This window comes from Medicago truncatula, chromosome 8 (assembly GCF_003473485.1).
Source record: "Medicago truncatula cultivar Jemalong A17 chromosome 8, MtrunA17r5.0-ANR, whole genome shotgun sequence".
Classification (NCBI taxonomy): Eukaryota; Viridiplantae; Streptophyta; class Magnoliopsida; order Fabales; family Fabaceae; genus Medicago; species Medicago truncatula.
The window spans coordinates 38,783,026-38,803,205 of record NC_053049.1 but is presented as its reverse complement, the minus strand read 5'-3'; the positions used below and the strand labels follow the sequence as shown (position 1 = coordinate 38,803,205).

General features: G+C 31.3%; 2 protein-coding genes across 2 annotated transcripts; both read left to right on the top strand.

Moving 5' to 3' along the window:
• The first annotated feature begins 4,720 nt into the window (after positions 1–4,720).
• LOC25501758 (stress-associated endoplasmic reticulum protein 2) lies at positions 4,721–7,382 on the top strand. Its single transcript, XM_024773456.2, has 3 exons — positions 4,721–4,890; positions 5,244–5,400; positions 7,143–7,382. Exons 1-3 carry the CDS (start codon positions 4,888–4,890, stop codon positions 7,187–7,189), a joined length of 207 nt encoding a protein of 68 aa, XP_024629224.1. The 5' UTR covers positions 4,721–4,887; the 3' UTR covers positions 7,190–7,382.
• Positions 7,383–8,906: 1,524 nt separating this feature from the next.
• LOC112417427 (uncharacterized) lies at positions 8,907–9,548 on the top strand. Its single transcript, XM_024773101.1, has one exon. It carries the CDS (start codon positions 8,907–8,909, stop codon positions 9,546–9,548), a length of 642 nt encoding a protein of 213 aa, XP_024628869.1.
• The last annotated feature ends 10,632 nt before the right edge of the window (positions 9,549–20,180 follow it).

Here is a 20,180-nt window from a genome sequence, read left to right as displayed (position 1 = left end):
TGAAAATGAGGGTAGCGATACGAACGCACCATCACCGGTGGGGCTTGATCAATCAGAGGAATATGGTGGTCCCATTCGCGAGATGGGGGTAGTGCAGTAGGTGTGGAGAATAAGGTCGTGTATTTGGAAAGAAGGTTATCAATTTGTACCTCATTGTGATCAGTTGGTGAAGGAGGTGAAGCTATTACAAGGTTGAGTTGAAAAATGCTTGCAATTGCATCAATTGATATCATACGATGCAATTGATTCAAGTTGGCTTCATCTGCGGCAGGTCTAGGTTGGCCTGTGAGGAGTACTCTTTCACCGTTGAATGTGAAGCTCATGGTTAACTAGTTGTAATCCGTCAAGACAGGACCCAACATTTTTAATCACATATTCTTCATTTATAATTGAGGAGATCGTTAGTTTTCACTAATAATTTGTAACGAAAAAATCTCGTTACTACTAATGAAATTCTCAAAGAATTTTATAATTAAGGCAACCTTCACAGGAAAAAATATGATAATTGTATAAAAACATTTATCATCATCATATTAGTGAATATAAATCCCTAATATTTTAAAGTGCAACATGGGATTACTTGCATTTTTGAACTAATATTGTTCTTTCACATATTAAGTGTAAAAAGAGGAGAGTTACGAGTTCAAATTCACGTTACACTATAAGTTGTTTTTCATCTTTTTTTATAAAACTAAAATTGCTTAAATGCACTTTTAATACCCATGCTTTTCCTTTTCCTTGAAGTTTTGACATCATTTTTTAAAATTCAGTTTTTTTTCTCTTCTTACAATTTTTTTTATAACTTTGATCCAGATTCTATTTTGAAGTCAACTTTGATGACATATCCAAGTCACTGATGATATGACAAAGCACATATGAAAATATCAAAATTTAACGATTTGTTCGCAAGTCTTTATCACGTCGTTAATGAATTGGACATGTCATCAAAATTTCATCCCAAGATTAGATAGGAAATCAAAAGTCGTTAAAATTGAAAGAGTAAACGAAAAAATTGAATTTTAAAATAAGATACCAAAACTTCAAACAAAATAAAAATAAGAATACCAAAATTGTATTTCAGTCAAATTTTTTTATCAAGTAGTCTAGTGACTAGAACTCACATTTTAAATATGGTGAAGTGGGGTGTCCGGGGTTCGAACTCCGGTCCCTGCATATAATATGAAATATCTCTACTAACTAGAGGTGTAAGCGGTTCGAACAAAACCGATGAAACCGAAAATCCAAACCGAAAAAAGTATCTGATCTTGTTTGGTTCGGTTCAAAATCGAACCGAACCAACCTAAACCGATCTAGTTTGGTTTGGTTCTTGGTTTTTGATTTTGAGATCCGGTGAACTGATGCCAACTCACTCCCCGTTTTACTAATATTATCCCTCAACAACACAATATTAATCTTAAAATTAAAATCCAACAACATAAAATACTCATTAATCAATCACTTTCTCCGATCATCATCTCATCTCATCACATAGACTCTATTTCATTTCTACTAAAAAGAAACACTAGCCGCCAAGCACTCCTCATTGCCGTTGTGATTGTCCATCTTTGTTAATTTTTCATGTTAGTTATACATAGTTGTTTGAAAAACCGAGAACATGAAGAAATTTTAAATTTGTGAAAATACACAAACCAATAAACCCAACCAATCTAAACCGAACCAAACTGATTAGTTTGGATCAGTTTCTTTTTCAAAAACCGTAAAAACTAAACGAAACTAAACCAACGAAGATTTCATTGGTTCGGACAAAAACCGATTCAAACCGAACCATTACATCCTAATTTATTTTAACTTATTTATATTTATATTTTGGTATGGAGTGCACATATTATTCTCTTTTCTAATTTCTACGAGATGACAAATCATCATTTTTCTATGGGCTATGACAAATGGTTTTCTGCTCACAACGACAACTCATCATTCAAAGGGCCATCAATACACTTGTCTTAAAATACTTAAATAAATTATCCAACAACTTTTACATCAAAAAATAAAGGTGACAACTTGTGTACCCATCTCGCTATGGTGGGTATTTGTACCCATGACCTTTTAAGTCGGTTAAAATGTTAACTGACGTCATAAGATTTTTTTATTTTAATTTTTTTTAATTTATTTTTTAATTTATTTAGGAACGAGGTTTGCTCTGATACCAGAGTTTTAGCAGAGTGCAGAAGACTTTTTCTATAGAAAAATTTAAATTCTTCTGTTTAGTTTTTCGAGTTGTAGAGATAACTTGAGCTTTGTAATTTATTTCTCACTTTTTGTTCTGAGATTTCAAAATCTCTTTTGGGTGGTGTTACTCTAAGGCTCTAATTCCTGATCAATGGTTTTTATGTTTCTTCGAATAGATATTTCTCAGCTTCTATCAAGGAAAATCTATTTCTTGCTAAATTTCTATATATACGTGACTTTAGGGTAACTAAAGGTTTAAATAATTCATCAATATGAATTGTATTTTTTCCTATAAATTCTATGGTGTAAATTCTATGCTATGGTGTGAATTACTCAAAGCATAATTAATTCTGTAAAGATTGTAAAAGGATGATTACCCTTTTTTATAAAATTCGAGTTTTCCAACTTATAATGAAAAACTATAGATTTATCTAGATGTTTATATTTTAGGGATATCCCATTTGTAAATTTATATCAAATTTTATTTTTTCATATTTTAAATTACATTTTACTTGTGCAATTTTTTCTTGTCTTTTGTCTAAAATATTAAAGTCTTCTAGCGCTATTTATAGAGGTGAATCAATACCTTTCATAAAGGTACTTTTGATTAAAATTTGAATATAACTAATTTTGCTTTTTTCTTTTTCAGAAAATGTTTCAATTCTTTTTTCAATTTGAGTTTTATGTATGGTAGATATGACTATATTTCCTTGAGTGTTTTCAATTGAAATTGCTTCTTCTCCTATCATTATTCCAAATTTCAAAATATTTTTTCTTCAGAAAAATTCTTTGAATTTATTAAACTTTCTTTTGAAATTTTCTTCAGCAGTTAAAGATAAATCCTCTTCTTCTATCTTATTATCTATTATGTCATCAACATAATAACTAGATGTTCCTTCAAAGTATGAAACCTCAATCATATTCTATAATGTTTATTATGTCAATACTATGATACTGAAAAGTAAATTTTGAATTTAATAAAGATATATTCATACTTGATTTGATCTTCTTTGAGATTTTGTTGATATTTTTGGTTTCGTTGTAGCTAGATATAATCTTCGAATGATTATATTTTGTAAGGGTGGGACTAACTTTCTCTAATTCTACGTTGTATAACTCAAAGAAGATCAAATCAGGTATGAATATATCTTTATTAAATTCAAAATTTACTTTTCAGTATCATAGTATTGACATAATAAACAACATAGAATATGACCGAGGTTTCATTCTTTGAAGGAACATCTAGTTATTATGTTGATGACATAATAGATAATAAGATAGAAGAATCAGATTTATCTTTAACTGCTGAAGAAAATTTCAAAAGAAAGTTTAATAAATTCAAAGAATTCTTCTCAAGAAAAAATATTTTGAAATTTGGAATAATGATAGAAGAAGAAGCAATTTCAATTGAAAATACTCAAGGAAATATATTCATATCTACCATACAAAAAACTCAAATTGAAAAACGAATTGAAACATTTTCTGAAAAAGAAAAAAGCAAAAGTGGTTATATTCATATATCAACTATTCAAATTTTAATCAAAAGTATCTTTATGAAAGGTATTGATTCACCTCTAGAAATAGCCCTAGAAGACTCTAGGATTTTAGACAAAAGACAAGCAACAATTGCACAAGTAAAGTGTAATTTAAAATATGGAAAAATAAAATTTGATATAAATTTACAAATGGGATTTTCCCTAAAAGATAAAGATCTAGATAGATCTATAGTTTTTCATTATAAGTTGGAAAACTCGAATTTTATGAAAAAGGGTAATCATCCTTTTACAATATGTTATAGAATTAATTATTCTTTGAGTAATTCACACCATAGCATAGAATTTATAGGAAAAAATACAATTCATATTGATGAATTATTTACACCTTTAGTTACCCTAAAGTCACCTATATTTAGAAATTTAGCAAGAAATAGTTTTTCCTTGATAGAAGCTGAGAAATATATATTTGAAGAAACAGAAAAACCATCGATCAGGGATTAAAGCCTTAAAGTAACACCTCCCAAAAGAGATTTTGAAATCTCAGAACAAAAAGAGATAAATAAATTACAAAGCTCAAGTTGTCTCTACAACTCGAAAAATTAGACAAAAGAATTTAAATTTTTCTATAGAAAAAGTCTTCCGCACTCTGCTAAAACTCTGGTATCAAAGAAAATCTCGTTTCTAAAAAAAAAAAAAATAAAAAAAAAAAAAAATCTTATGACGTCAGTTGACATTTTAACCGACTTAAAATGTCATGGGTACAAATACCCACCATAGTGAGATGGGTAACAAAGAATTTCCCAAAAATAAAAATAAAAAAAATAACAAATTATGTAAGACTATTTTTGTTTTTTGACAATAAATTTTATGCAAGACTTATTCACGTAGTAAATTAACTCTCATCCAATATCCAAACACCACGTGTACACATTTAACACCTTTGTCCAATCGCGAATAAGCCGTGACGGTATACTCGGGTATCCATTATTAAATTCAACAAAATTAGGCAAATTGGGTAAGTGGATAAATAAATAATTAAAAAAGTTGGAAATAAATAACCGGTAACAACGATCACCGTTCACAGATTCAGAATAAAACCTCGGAGAGAGTCACTGCCGGAAAAGAACATCACCACCGTCTTTCAATTTTCCGGCGATCTCTTCGTTTTTCCACCGGCGATCCATTATCCTCCCAATCAATCATGGTTCGTCTTCTTCCTCTCTTTTATCTATCACATTCGTCAGCTTCATTGATTTTCACTCTTAGTTTAGAATTAGATCTATTAGTTATTTTGCTTGTTTTTGTCTTGATTCCGTTAATTTTTTGAAAAATTAATCTGAATTGTTGTTTTGAAATTCAATTATCTCAAATCTCGCAAAAATTCACAATTAAATCAGAAATTTATCGAAATTAGGTCAAGTTTTTGTTAGCTTATGGATCTGATATTTGTTCTGATCTGATGTATGTGATTTTGAATTGTTAAATTTTGTATGAATTTGGTTTTGTGATGTTGATTGAAATTGAGATTTGGAATTTTTGCATTTTTTGTGTGTGTAGACTACATCAAAGCGCCTTGCAGTTAGGAAGGTGGAGAAGTTTGAGAAAAATATCACAAAAAGAGGAAGTGTGCCAGAAACAACTGTTAAGAAAGGAAATGACTATCCGGTCGGCCCCGTGTTGCTTGGTTTCTTCGTCTTTGTTGTCATTGGATCATGTAAGATTACCCTTTCAATGTTGTTCTCCTTATGTGTTTTACTGATTTTTGTTTTCGTTACAATCGTATTCCTAATTTTTGTGATGAATTGTGAATGTGCTTGTTCTGCGATAGCAAACTAATGTACTGATAGTTAAATCGGTTGAGCCACGAGCTGAACTATTGTTACTTCGGCTATTTGAGAGGTTCAATCGCGGTATTGTCTAGTTCGAGCCGATGAACTATTTGAGGTCTTGTGGATTCAATGTCCGATTCAATTTTTGAAATATTGTTGTGAACATTATTTATTGAGCACCGGATGAGAAAGCAAGCAATCCTTATTTAATTATGTTATTATTTCATTGCTTGGTGAATATGTTTTGTATTCCAATTTCCAACACATGAGTAGTTAACAAGAACATTGCACATCTCTATGACCATAGTACTTGAGTACATAATGTTTGTCGGGCCTTGAATTATCATTTTAGATTGCAATTCTTGTTGAATCAAATATGCATTCGCAACTAAAATATTCTTTTTGTGTGCGTTTTATATTAAGAATAAGAGGATTATAATGCAGAGAGGGAAAGGATATTGGGTAATGGTCAAAGGGATTTAACAATTCCCGATGGAATTGGTGCTGAGTGATCAAATGTTTGATAGACCTTCTCAAGGATTAGGATGATATATTTACCTTTCTTCCATAGCATGTTCATGAGCTATGTTTTGTAGTTTCATAATCATTTTAAGGATAACTAGTAACATACCCGTGCATCCGCACGGGTACTGGTTGGTCGAGAACAATTTTGGCAGTTGGAACTTTGCAATTAATATGTTTATATTGTTAAATTTTGAATGGTAATTGTAATAGATATAATTATGATATTTTTCGGATAAATGGTTGTATAGTTGAAAATATAACAATTATTAAGGTATATATGTATTTTCTGAGTAATAATAAAAGAAGGAAACAATGATAAACGTTATGATAAGGTACGAAGATTGAAAAAAGTAAAAATGTAAAGATTACAGCTAATAGGGTATACGAACTAAAAACAGGTGTTAAGTTAGTAAAAGAGTATACAGGTTCATTAAAAAATTGGGTCGGGCCAATTTGAGGTGTGTATAGATGGGGTTCAGATAACCTAAATAAAATTAGGTAGTTTATTTTTAGCAAAAAATCAGGTAGTTAACACAGTTAGTATTAATATATGGTTTATATTTTGCAATGGCTAGAGTTGGGAGGTAATAACATAAAAATGAAAAAAAAATATGACATGTATATACAAGTCCATAACCATTTGATTAATAATATATTAATAATATCAAGAGTTCACGACATAGTAATAAAAGTAAGTTCCTAATTAAATATAGTGATGGTAAATAGAAGGACATGAGTTAATTATAACTAATAAATTTAAAGGTTGGAGTTGATAATGTTGGCAAAATTAGATTACAAATATAATGTTTTTTGCCATGATAGAGTCGCACTTAAAATCCAAACTACTGTCTGGACGAATTCGATTTGATAAACAGAAAGCTTTCCATCCACTTCCAATTATCGCGGTTGTCGTGTTTGTTTGAGGATTTATTTTGAATAATAATTTGCAACTATGTTTGGTTTCTTCCATAGCATTTTCATGAGCTATATTTACCTTTCTTCCATAGCATTTTCATGAGCTATGTTTTGTAGTTTCATTATCATTTTCATAATCTATGTTGTACGGTTTCATCTGACATGTTTGCATGCTTTTATTGTACAGCTCTCTTTCAGATAATCAGGACAGCAACGAGTGGAGGCATGGCATAATGGAGCTTTGAGTTGGACTGTATTATCTTTTTCTTAGCCCTGTAGAAAATATGACTATACTTTTCTACATGTACTTGGACTATACCCAGTTCCTGTTCATGTTTTGATGAAGTTTTAAGGATTTTTAAAATTTTAATTATACAAGTATTGCACCTCTTTTGTTTAATTTACATAATGCGACAGATTGATTTTAGTAGTTAGTTATGAATATGACAATTGATGCTGTGTAATCGTGAGGGATTAGTCATGGTATAAATGGTAACGAGTCTCACATAATTTGGATTCGGATTCCGTGATTTTGTGGCAGGAAAGTTATTGTAAGAAAGCGAAAGAGAACTTTAAAGACCAGGATTATAAGGGTTTATAAAACTAGTTTTTTCATGAAGTGCAAAACATTTGCAAAAGGATATTAGCGTTGAGAAGATAAATTATTCAATTGTAATAGGGATATAGCCTCTAAAATACGATGGAATGGGGATTTCATCTATATTTTGGTGAAACAGAATTCGAAATAGGATTTGGTGAAATAAACAGATGGAACGTATCCACAACCTTTTTTTTTACCCCAAGCATCAACTTATGCCAGCAAAATATACCCATTTTGTTGGGAGCTATTCAGAAAAATATAAGGTTTTGGTCAAAAAATAATTGTGCCAAAATATTTCAATTTGTCTTGAAACCTAGAAGCACAACAACTTGACCTCCTTTAATCCATAACACGTCGTCTTTATTTCCAATTTTTGGGTGAAGGCTACTATGGACCTCCTTCATAGGTGAATGGCAGATCCTAGAGTTTGATGATATCAGTTTGTTCTCTCTACACCAAATCCTTGCACTTTCCCTATGAATAATAGAAAGCACCATCTTCCCCATCCTTATATCTCCGTAGACAATGTCGTAGAACCAACACTAACCGAAAGAAGGTAGAGCGTAAATGAGCTTTTCGGCTCTATTCAAACTATATATACACAGTTATATAAATAGCATACATTGTAGCATCAAATAGAGGTAGGCCACCACACACAACACTACTCATAGAGGAAAAAAACATTAGATTCAATCCAATTCTCCTCAAACATTCACCATTTTTTTAAATTTGTTTAGGGATATTCTTAACCCATATGGTTCAATCAAAATCCACCAAATAATTGCAATAAATGTTTGTAGATTTGGTCTATAATTATGGGTTTTATGCAAGGATTATGCATGTTACCACAAAAAGTTGATCAATGAAAACAAAGAATAACACCAACATCCACCCATGTTTTCCGCCAAACACTATATTTTTTTTGTTAAGAAGAATAATAAAAAATTGATACGGTGCACTGCTATGTCGTGGTTTTCGTAGAAATCCCCCTTCGTGGGATATAGCATTACTGTTTATGCAATTTGTTACGTGAATGAGAGGTTTCAGTGGCGATCGTAGGGATATGAGCGTACCACAAGGGTGTAGTGTTAGAGGAATGATATGTTGTAACACTCTGCACCGAAAATGTTTTAAAAAGAGATAACGAAAAATAAAGCACCTTAGATTTACACTAGGAGACAAGCTAATTGAGTGGATCATTCTCTTGCAAGAGCATCTTGTATCATGCTACTCCATTAAATTATGAATACATCTCGTTATTATTCGTAAAAAATAAATAAAGAGAATTTCATAATAAATTCAATTCATATAGTGTCAATGTAAATACTTTTTGCAAGAGCTCTTGTTGCAATGACCCTTTGGAGCATGTGGAAAAGTCGTAATGCCAAGCTATGGGAGTCTACAAATACCTCTCCCTCATATATAGTCACTCGCGCAAAGGACACACTAAATGAATGGAGTTGTATGCAACGAGCAAAGGCACCAATCCAGAACACAAATTCAGAGCACGCTTGGACCAAACCACCTGTTGGCATGATCAAATGTAATGTAGATGCATCTGCTTTCGACAATAACTCTGTTATGGGGTATGGTATGTGTTTCCGTGACTCTATGGGTGTATTATTACTTGGCAAATCAGACTTCTACTACTCATCAGCCACTGTTTTAGAGGCCGAGTCTTTAGGCCTTCTAGATGCTATCAAAGTGGCTATCTCACATGGAATGTGTGACATCATGTTTGAGACCGATTCAAAAATCTTATCTGATGCTATTGCCACCACCACTATTCCCATCAACGAGTTCGGTGATCTTGTAACTCAATGTAGAAGGTTACTTCTTAATAGACCCGACTTTGTAGTGTCGTATGTTAGGAGGCAAGCAAATAGAATTGCTCATAGTATTGCTAGAGCATCACTATCTCACCCTAGCCCCCATATCTTTCATCATGTAACACCTACTTTGTATCCGTTAATTTTTAATGAAATGAATTAACTTTGCCTTTGCTAAAAAAAAAATGTAAATACTTTTTACACTAACAATCAATCATAACTGTTAGATGATAAAAAAAACATTTGATTTTTTTTTTTGAGAATTTTTTTTTTTTATTTGAATACAATTACTTTGGCAAAAAGAAACAAAAAAGGGACAAGCATAAGAAAGATCAAATTCCAATGAAAAAAGCAACGTACTAACTGATAGAATAACTAACTCTAACAGACCTAATAGAATCATAATTGACTCATAAATAAGGTTTAATGTGAGTGGTTAAGGGTGAGACATCCAAAACGGAAACTCAAAAAAGAATATTATCATTATATAATGCATTAGTCCCAACAACTAGCAAGTTGTAAAGTACCAGATAATTTGAGGTAAATATTACCAAACCATTGCTTGTAACATATTCCCTCCGGTCTTGAATGTAAGAAACAAAAAAAAATCACATATATTAAGAAAGTGGATTGAGTCATTGTAAAAAATACCATTTTTCTTGTTATGCCCTTGTCTTGGAAACATGACTTTTGAATTCCACCAATGAAAAATCTTTGGAATGCGTTAAACATGGGAATGTGAAACAAATTGGATAAAGTAAATGAAGTTAAAATTGGAATAGTAACATTTAATAGAATGACTTTTGTATACTTTTGCTTACATTTGAGACCAACAATTTTTTTATTTTGTTTCTTACATTCGAGACCGGAGGGAGTATAAACTAGATCAAGACATTGCAGTCAAACATGGTTGAAATGGCACAAAAACCTTCAGCCATTCCCTAGTTGCTATGTTGTAAGTAAACATATGATACATATTATGTGATTGCAAGTGCAACAATATGAGCCACCCTTTGTTTCCGAAACAAGTCAGCTTTTTGTGAAATTCTAAGCATTTCATTCTATCAACCACCTTCAATAACAAACTCGTTTTTGAAAGCTCCCATATGCATACATATGTAGCATCATTCTTTGTTAGCAGTCCCACAAACATGATCTGTCCATCGGACTCGACCAATGTTATGTAAGAAGTATTCAATGGTGCTGGAAATAAGTGTTGTGTCCAAACACCAATTGACGTGTCTCATATGTAAAGTGTTGTGCCTATAGCAGCAACAAGTTTGGAAAAAGAAGGAAATAATTGCGGGATCATAATTTCCCAAATTTCTCAAATAGATCTTCAGGAAATTTTTCCCAAATTTGGGGTTTCATAATTTCAGACACCGAGGATACTCTATAGATGATTTTCTCATGTTCTTAACTCTTGGACGCTCCATCAAACTGAAACCTCCGAACTTTCTAGCTGCCAGGAAAAGAATTATTCCATGTTTCATGCCTTTCTCTGCATGGTAATTCTAAATCAAATAACAAGGTTATGCCCCTTCGTTTGTCAAAAATAAAATAAAAATTACGTCCCTTCTATTCTAAAAAAATTAAAATTTACGAGTTACAATAAATTATCAGAAAACGACTAAAAAACAAAATATAGTATTGGTTTAGATTAAACATAACAAGCACATGTCGATGACTGAAATCATGTTTAAAAAGGATTAAACAAAAAATTGCATTGAAGAATAGTTATAGAGGAAGAGAAAGGGACCTGAAGAAGAAAACAATGTAAGAAAGAGTGCGATAACGTGCCTCAACAACTCAGCAAATTTTCGAATCCATGTTTGATCTTTACAAGTTACCTTTTTTTTTTTTTTTTTTTTTTGTCAGAGACATTTGCTTAACTTATTTGTTTTATTTTTGTATAGTATATTTCAAAAATAAATAAAATAATTGATTTTTAAAGAAGAATAGATTTTTATTTGTAGTTAGTTGTTTTTATTTTTTAGTAGTATCATTTTTTTTTATTTGTTTTGTTTCTTTTTGGTCTAGTTATTAGTTTTGTTTCTAATCCTAAAAATTAAAATATTTGTTTAGATTTCAAAAATTTATGAAATTACTCGGTAACTTGCAAATCAACATCTTCTTAGTCGAAGCTCTTGAGAAGATGTCTGCTTATGCAAAGTTTATGAAAGAACTTACATCCAAAACTCAAAAAATGTATTATAAATGATACGAAGATCTTTCCTGACCATCATATCATCCTTACAAAAAACGCACAACAGTTTTAAGGATGGTATGAATGGTCAACAATGACCGTGATATCATAACCTACTCCCAAAGGATAAGTAAGCAAGAAAATAGAAGAAGGAACAAAAATGGGATTCGCAATGAAAATGGAGAAGAATGAAAAGTTATTTATAGTCAAAGGAAACATTAAAAATCACTCAATTGAAAAAAATTGCATTAAACACTTCACAAACTGTTCAAACATTGCATGTGATGCCACAATCCATATTCTAGAATGGTTCTGAATTATATAATATGAAATCATTCCCAAATTGGTTAGGATTATATAATTTGAATCATGCAGGTGAATTGGATATTTACATCCATGTTGATTGACAAACGACAATACTCAACATTGTCTGTCTTTCTCGTGCCTCTATGACGACATTTATTTAGTCCAATTATCCAGCCATTGTGACACCAACATGAACCCTAAATAGATTAGGTCTGTCCCTATTGTAGTAAATTGTAGTTATAGCTTGATGTTTATATTTACTAGATACACGTTCTTGGCTTTGTGGTCTGGTTTACAAATGAACTAAACACAATAATTTATAGAAGTTTATGTGCATCGTGAACCAAAGAAAAATCTTGTATGTACCTGGTTTGAATTATATAATCTGAAATGTTCTAAACCCTCCAAAGCACAAGTTTTTACATAGTCTAAAATTATTTCAAACTATATTATCTGAGCCACTGCTGGGTAGGTTTCAGATTATATAATGTGAAATAGTTCAGAATATGGACGGTGCCTTAAATGCTAGGTTGGCTGCGTTTTTTATGTGTTTTTTTTATTGTATTTCATGGTTGACCACATGTTCAGATTTACATTAACTGTCGTTACAGTTCATGCTTGCATTTTGTCTATAAATATCTACTCATTCTTCACAATTTTTCATTCCAGCTCACATTTTCTCAGTTTTTTTTTTTGTGTGTAAGGAGGCAGGGTTAGGATGTCATGGTTTTTTTGTTGGCTTTTTATACATAGAATTGATAGAGATCTTTATAGCAGTAGTTTGTGGGATGGTATGAATGGTTAAAGTGAGGTGTCCTAAATTGTTAAAAAGATATTGGATTTTTTTACACAGAAAACAAAAAGATAATGGTTGTAGGTTTGGGATGTAATTATATGTTGTATGCAATTTGTTGTTTTGAATAGTTTTGATTTTTTACAGTGGTGTGAATACTTTTGTTTTTTAGCCTTTGTAATAATAAAAAAAAAAAAAACTTTTGTTTCATTAACCGTTGTGAGCACCAACCACCGAGCAAAAATATCACATATGAAAGTTTATGAACGTTAACAATAGATAACGTTTTGGAATTATCTGAATTATGAAGAGTTATTTTCATTCATCAAATAATATAAGTTTCTTTATAAATATGAGACGGTAAAAATGGATTCTAGGGGTGAACCCATAAAATCCAAGTCTCGGTGTAGAAATTGTATTGATTTAGAATAGAATTTGGTACAAAAGAGATATAATGTGAAATAGTGTTGAATGAGATTTTTAGGTTTTGGAGAAAAGAAGATAATTGTTGAAATGATTGATTGATTAGAAATGAGGCACATGGTCAAGTTTAAATACAACCCTCAAGGCTAAAAGAGTAAAATGACATAAGGTAAATATTATTTAAATAAACTAATTATCTAACACTTTATTCCTATAATAAAATAAAGACACTTTCGTTACATCGTAACACTACAAAAAAAAAGACATTTGGGACCACGGATTTTTCATTTCTTAAGTCAAAATTATTATAAATCATTCATTCTTTTTTTTCTTTTCTCGTGCACGCACGAAAGAAATTGGCGGAACTTTATCTCGTGAACGATCGATCATTGATGGATACATTTGATATGAGTTTGCAATTCATGTCAATGATTTCAAAGTATGCTAAAGAGAATTAGTCAATATACTCATTTGCATTTGATTGTTATAAACTGATAGTGGTGAATCAAACTTAAAACGTAGTGTTTCCACACACATTTTAAAATTTATTCATGCAACCATTGTCATGTTCATTATCATCATGTTCTTCTTGTTTAAGATATGCAGCGGTTCCCCAACACAAGATTTAAGAGACGTGGTCTTGTTGATAACTGATACTAATAAAAAGATTATTACTCAAATTCAAGTGCAACGTGAGCAACCCTTTGTTTACGAAACAAGTAAGTTTAACCCGCTTCTTGTAGAATTCTGAGCACGATATTCTATCAACCTCTTTCAATAACAAACTTGTTTTCAGAAGCTCACATGTAGCATCATTCTTCCTTAGCTCCAATGTTATCTCATTCTCATATATATATTCAATGGATTTGGAAATAAGTGATTAGTCCAAGCCCCTGTTGACGTGTCACATGAAACAATCCCATCCGGATAACCACGCCTGATGTACATAATCTTTTAGAGTTGCATAACATTTTTATTCTTATGTGGCATGCTATGTTTTATCCTAATTCAGGAACTCATTGAAACTGTAGTGTCTTATCCCACTTTATTTTATTTTTCTTCGGGTATAAGCTAATTGAAGTTAATCGGATTAATTTGGATCATAGTGTCTAGAGTTAGAATCTCCATTTGTATTTGAATTTACTTATTTGTAAAATCTTTCTTTACTTTCATTTTTAAGTATTTGGATCTAGAATGTAAATCATTTTAAGTTTCTCTAACTTTTTAGGACCTTTTATAAAATTTTAAGTTATGTCTGTTGTGGTAAGTATTTTATCGTAGAAATTCAGTTTTAAAAACCTCGGTCGTTACCCTTAACAAAAGGTGACTATATTATCCCTTCTTTCAAGCTTTTTTTCTACATGGTAATTCTAAATCATCATGGTTAATAGGTGAAACTTTCTGTTTTGTATCTAAATCCAATCCATTGTTTCCCTTTCTCATTCTTTTTTCCGTAAAAAAAAAAACTGTTTTGAAGTTAATCTTCAACCCACTGACAAAAAGTTCAAACTTTTTTTCTTAAGGAAAGAAAAAGTTAAACTTAAACCCACTCAAATCACACACTGAGAATGTTATGTGCATGTTTGGTATCGAAATGGGTTGGATAAAATCATTGTTCACTCTCTTGGGAAAAACTTAAGCCTCACATTCAATAAACATAAGGCGTGATTAGAGTTTTAAAGAGTGTCATCACTCATCCTACAAACCAATTATGTAAGGATGAGTTATACTAGATATAAAAAAACCTAATACACTCAGAATCGGTCCTAAGATTTTTGTTGCCTAGGGTAAATCAAGGATTCAATGTCTTTTTTCTTTTCTTACATTCTTTGTTGTAAAAGATTCATCAATAACCGAGGTTTTCAAAAAGTATATTTACAATAGAACTAATCAAACCGATTTAAGTGCTTAGAAAAATTCTTTAAAAAAAAAGCTACTAAGTAAACATAAAAAATTTGGTGACATGGGCAGCCGTCCATCTCGCCCATGCTCAAGGTCACCCCTGCAAGCACTTTAAGATGGCCAAAGTTCTATGCAAGGCAACAACAGATGAGAAAACTGAACAATATTATGGCTAATCTACACAATAAGTTTTTTAATAACGAAATAAAAGGAAATTGATACGTACAACAAAGCAGCCAACCTATGTTGAAGTGATTTTTATTTATTTTAGGTTATGATTACTGTCGATACAAAATAAACCAAATTATGTCCCTCCTATTTAAAATTAATTATGAGTTAGGAATGAATTATAGGAAAACGACGACAAAAAAATAGTTTAGATACAAAATAACAGCATATGTCCATGTTCAAAAGTTTTAACCAAAATTGTACGCGAAAAATTGCATAGAAAATAGAAATAGGAGAAATGAACCTGAAGAAGCCATTGAAAGAGTGCCTGCGTAAGGCACCTCAACAACTCAGCAAAATAGTGAACCCTAATTTTCTCTCTCTAATATAGTATACTCACTTAAATTTCCAAAAAAAATCTAACGGATTATATCTATAGCTACTTTAAATTTAGGAAGGAAAAAAAAAAAAACTGATCTTATAATATATCTCTATTTTGAATCTCCTTCATTTCTTCCATTTGAAGAGATATAGACACAATAAAATTTAAAAATGATTAATGATGATATGACTCACTTTGTTAATTAGTAGAACATACAATCTAGCTATATTTTCTATGTATCTCTTTCTAAGAGGCAATCTCCATTTATTTTTATAAATGGAGAGAATTCTAACTCTACATCTCTAATCTATGTCAATATATAAGGGAATACCCTAAAAAAAATATATAGGGGAGTACGTTTTTTTGTTTACTCAAATTTTCATTATTTAATTTATACCTTAAACGAATTTGTTTTTAAGAATGTTATATTGTTGAAGTAATTGGCAAAGAAATCATTTATATTACATTTGTTATGTTATTGATAAAAGATAAATATTATTTACTATTTCCTCTAAAAAAAATTGTTACTATTTAAAAGTCACTAACATCTATACATATGATATTAATCAAAATTTCATAAAAATATATTTTTTATAATTTACACGCGTTAGAGCAATAAAAAAATGGACGGTTTTGCATGGACCACGTCCCGCATAAATCCTAAGACCGCCCTCTCCCTCTACTGTAAGTTTGCTGTGCCCTCTGCGAACTCGTTCCTGTTGCAAACATTCTTTCATTATGAGAACTGGGTTGGGTACCATAAATATTTGACTAATCAAGGATCAATAAAGAGAGCGATACTCACCAGTCATGAGAAAGCAAGCAATCCTTATTTCATTTTGTTATTATTGCTTGATGAATAAGTTGTACGTTGTGTTCTCATTGACCATTGTCCAACACATTAGTGGTTAACAAGAACACTGCACATCTCTATGACCAAAAGAAGTAGAAAAGAAGTAGTTTATTAGCCTGATCAGTTGAATTATATTTTCCATCGCCCTTTACCAAAAGAAGTAGAAAATATTTTGAAAAATATTTGGATGGCAAGTCTTGTTGTGGAACAAATATGCACTCAACTGGGAGTCAAAGGGAACTGTTGCCACTCGAGCTAAAGTTTTAAGTACCTTTTTATAGATTAGGATGATATTATGTAGCATCAATTTTTCTGATCAACGATGTATTCAGTATTTAACATATGTTAGTGTTTGATACTTTCTCCGATCTTTATTATAAGAAACATTTGATTTTTTAGATTCATTATGTAAGTGATGTATCTAGTCTATATTTATAACAAGATACATTAATTATTCTATGAACCAAAAAAGTCAATTGTTTCTTATAATAAGGACCGGAGGGAGTATTTAACAATACATCGATACATGTGATTATATTGAATTATGTTATTTTTTAATTTTTTTATCAAGTTTGATGTGTCTGTATCGTATATGTTGTCGGTGCTCACATTTGTGCCTCATAAATGATATATGATTTGGAGTGTACTAGATAGATAGTGTGTTTCCCTTTATTATGTTAGCATTTTCAAGGCATATGTTGTATGGTTTCTTTGACATGTTTGCTTGCTTTTACTGCACAACTCTCTTTAATCAAGATAGCAACGAGTGGAGGCATGCATAATGGAGCTTGTAGAAAATACGACTATACTTTTCTACATGTACTTGGATTGTACTTAGTTCCTATTCATGTTTTGATAAAGTTTTAAGGATTTTTAAATTTTTTAATTGTACAATTATTGCACCTTTTTTATTTTATTTTATTTTGTTACAAACGGTAAAGAGAAAAGAGAAAAACAAAATAAAAAACTAAAAAAGGTCAATGCCTAACAAAAGAGATGTTTAGCGCATTATTGAGCAATATAGAAGATAAATTTGAAGGAGCTGTATTTAAATATATTAATTTTTTAGAAATTTTAGCACCTAACTTTACCAAACAATCATCAGCAGAGTTGCATTTCCAAGGAGTATGACACAAATCTTAACTCAATGGCTTCTTAATTAAGTTAACCGAGTTACCAAATCTACGAAACACATTAAGTAGATCCAGACATATTAAAGTGCACCTCTTCTATTTAATATTATGTAATGCGACAGAATGATTTAGCCTATGTATTGACATGGAATGGGGTATGTAATTCACCTATGTTTGGTATTAAATAAAATTCCATATTTCTAAGGAGAAGGCTAGTTAAAGCAAAAATTTTATATCCAGAAGTCATAGCTCAACTGGCAAAATGCCGATATTGTTAGGGCGGATGCCATGATCGTGGTTCGAACCTCGGTACCTCCACTTATGTGTGTGAGTTTATAATGGCTTTGCCATTTTGTCTATCTACAGAAAAAGAAAAAAAAGCAAAAATTTTCTAGCGAACTAATTAATCGCGAACAGTTTATGTATGCATATGAGAAATTGTAGCTAAATCAATCTTCTCAATCCCACCGTCCGTTTATTCCGCTAAATGAAAATCTAAAGGCGTGCCTACTTCGTGAAAGCTTGGGGACGTTATACCTCGCAACAAATAGCATTGTTGTATTTCTAAATATACCCATTTTGTTAGGAGCTTTTTGGATATTCAAACAAATTAACATTAGACTACTCTGGAACAAAAGAAACAAAATCACATTAGATTCAATCTATTTTTTCCCAAAGCAGTCAATATTTTTCGAAATTTGTTTAGTGATAATCTTAATTCAAACTGTGCAATCAAAATCCATCAAATATATGCAACAAATGGTTGTAGGTTCGGGCTATAACTATAAGTTGGATGCAATTTGTTGTGGAAAATTGCTCTTCTCCCAGCAAAAAATGCTCCCTTTCAACTGAACTGCCCAAAATACCCCGTGTAAGTTAAGACTCATCTTCTACGATTATTTCTTTTTCCTTGTTCCTTTGAAGTCTGATATTGAAAGCAAACTTGAATAAACAACGCACTGATTTATGGCGTTTCCTCCATAGGAACCTTCGATTCAAATTTCAAAAAGTAATATGAAATTATTAAAAAAAATATAAGGAAAAAAATGTTGTAATTACGATGCTCAGGGAATACGAACCAAAACAAAGGGATCATGTTGCAGAATAATCAGCAATCACTATAATTTCCTTTTGTTTGTTTCTCTTCATCGCATGAATGTTATAATACTACTACCTACTAAACTGATTTCTATCATAGTTAAGGGCAATAGTAAGATAATATAGGAAAATCAACTGCTTACTCTATGTGTTGATTAAACATAAAAAATAAAAACGACTTAAAGAAAGAAATTTGTGTGTTAGTCGTATTTCACCGGCGTGACTTAAGTCATGCTGCGTGAGTTAACTCACGTTGGGTTATACATCTGCATGAGTTAACTCACGCGGGAGTATTTTGGACAGTTCAGTTGGGAGGGAGCATTTTTTGTTGGGAGAAGAGCATTTTTCTTTGTTGTGCGGTGCCGGTAGCAATTGTGGGAATATGAGCGTATCACAAGGGTGATGTGTTTGAGGAATGATCCTTGTAACGCTCTGCAAGGGAAATGTATTAAGAAGCATATAGCAAAAAATTAAGCACATGAGAGTTACATTAATAGAGTCGTTCATTCCTTTCTATGGACATCTCGTTATCATGCTAGTCTATTAGATTAGAATTACACACCACAATGTATTGATGACTTTGTTTTGAATGAAATATAAGCCTCTTTTCGTCAAAAATAAATAAATAAATTAAGCAATTGATTTCGTCAAACATAAAATAAAAATAATTTCATAATGAATTTAATTCATATACACCGTCAATGTAAATATATTTTACACCATCAATCCATCATAACTATTAGATAATAAAAAAAAACATTTTAGTTTGAATTAAAATTAATTTGGTAATTGAAATAGAAAAGGGGCATGCATAAGAAAACAAAAATTTCAAAGTTTTTTTTTTTTTTTTACATTAAATTGCAAAGTAGAAAGTAGCATAACTAACTGAATAGAATAATTAACTCTAACCGACCTGATAGAATCATAACTGGCTCATTATTAACTTAGTCCTCAAATGGTTACCCAACAAAGGATATTATCATTACAATATCAGTGTCCCAACAACTAGCAAGGTGTAAAAGAATCTCATGGTTTGAGTTAATCTAGATCAAGGCATTGCAGTCAGACTTGGTTGAAATGCAGTACCATATAGCTTCTTGTTACACAGTTTTATTCCATATGGCACAGGAACCTTCAACCATTCCCTAGTTGCTATGTTGTAAGTAAACATAAGATGCATATCATTATAACATGATTTCAAGTATAACATGATCAAACATTTGTCTCCCAAGCAAGTCAAATAAACTGAACCCCTGTGAAATTCTAAGCACGGCATTCTATCAACTTCCTTGAGTAAGAAAGTCATTTTCTCCAACTCCCATATGCATACATACCCACAACTACAAGCATGATCCGCGCATTACACTGGACCAATTTTAAGTCAGATGATAGCAATGGCGTTGGGATCAAGTGGTGTGCCCAAACCCCAGTTGACATTTTGGAAGAAACAATCCCTTCATGAGCTGTATTCATGAAGTAAAGTGTGTTGCCGATGGCAATAGGGTTGAAATTAGAAAAGCCTAGCTAGCAG

Coding starts and splice junctions, on each gene's coding strand:
- LOC25501758 (XM_024773456.2), top strand. Junction 5,401..7,142: donor CTTTGTTGTCATTGGATCAT/GTAAGATTACCC, acceptor TTTATTGTACAG/CTCTCTTTCAGATAATCAGG.
- LOC112417427 (XM_024773101.1), top strand. CDS start 8,907: ATGACCCTTTGGAGCATGTGGAAAAGTCGTAATGCCAAGCTATGGGAG.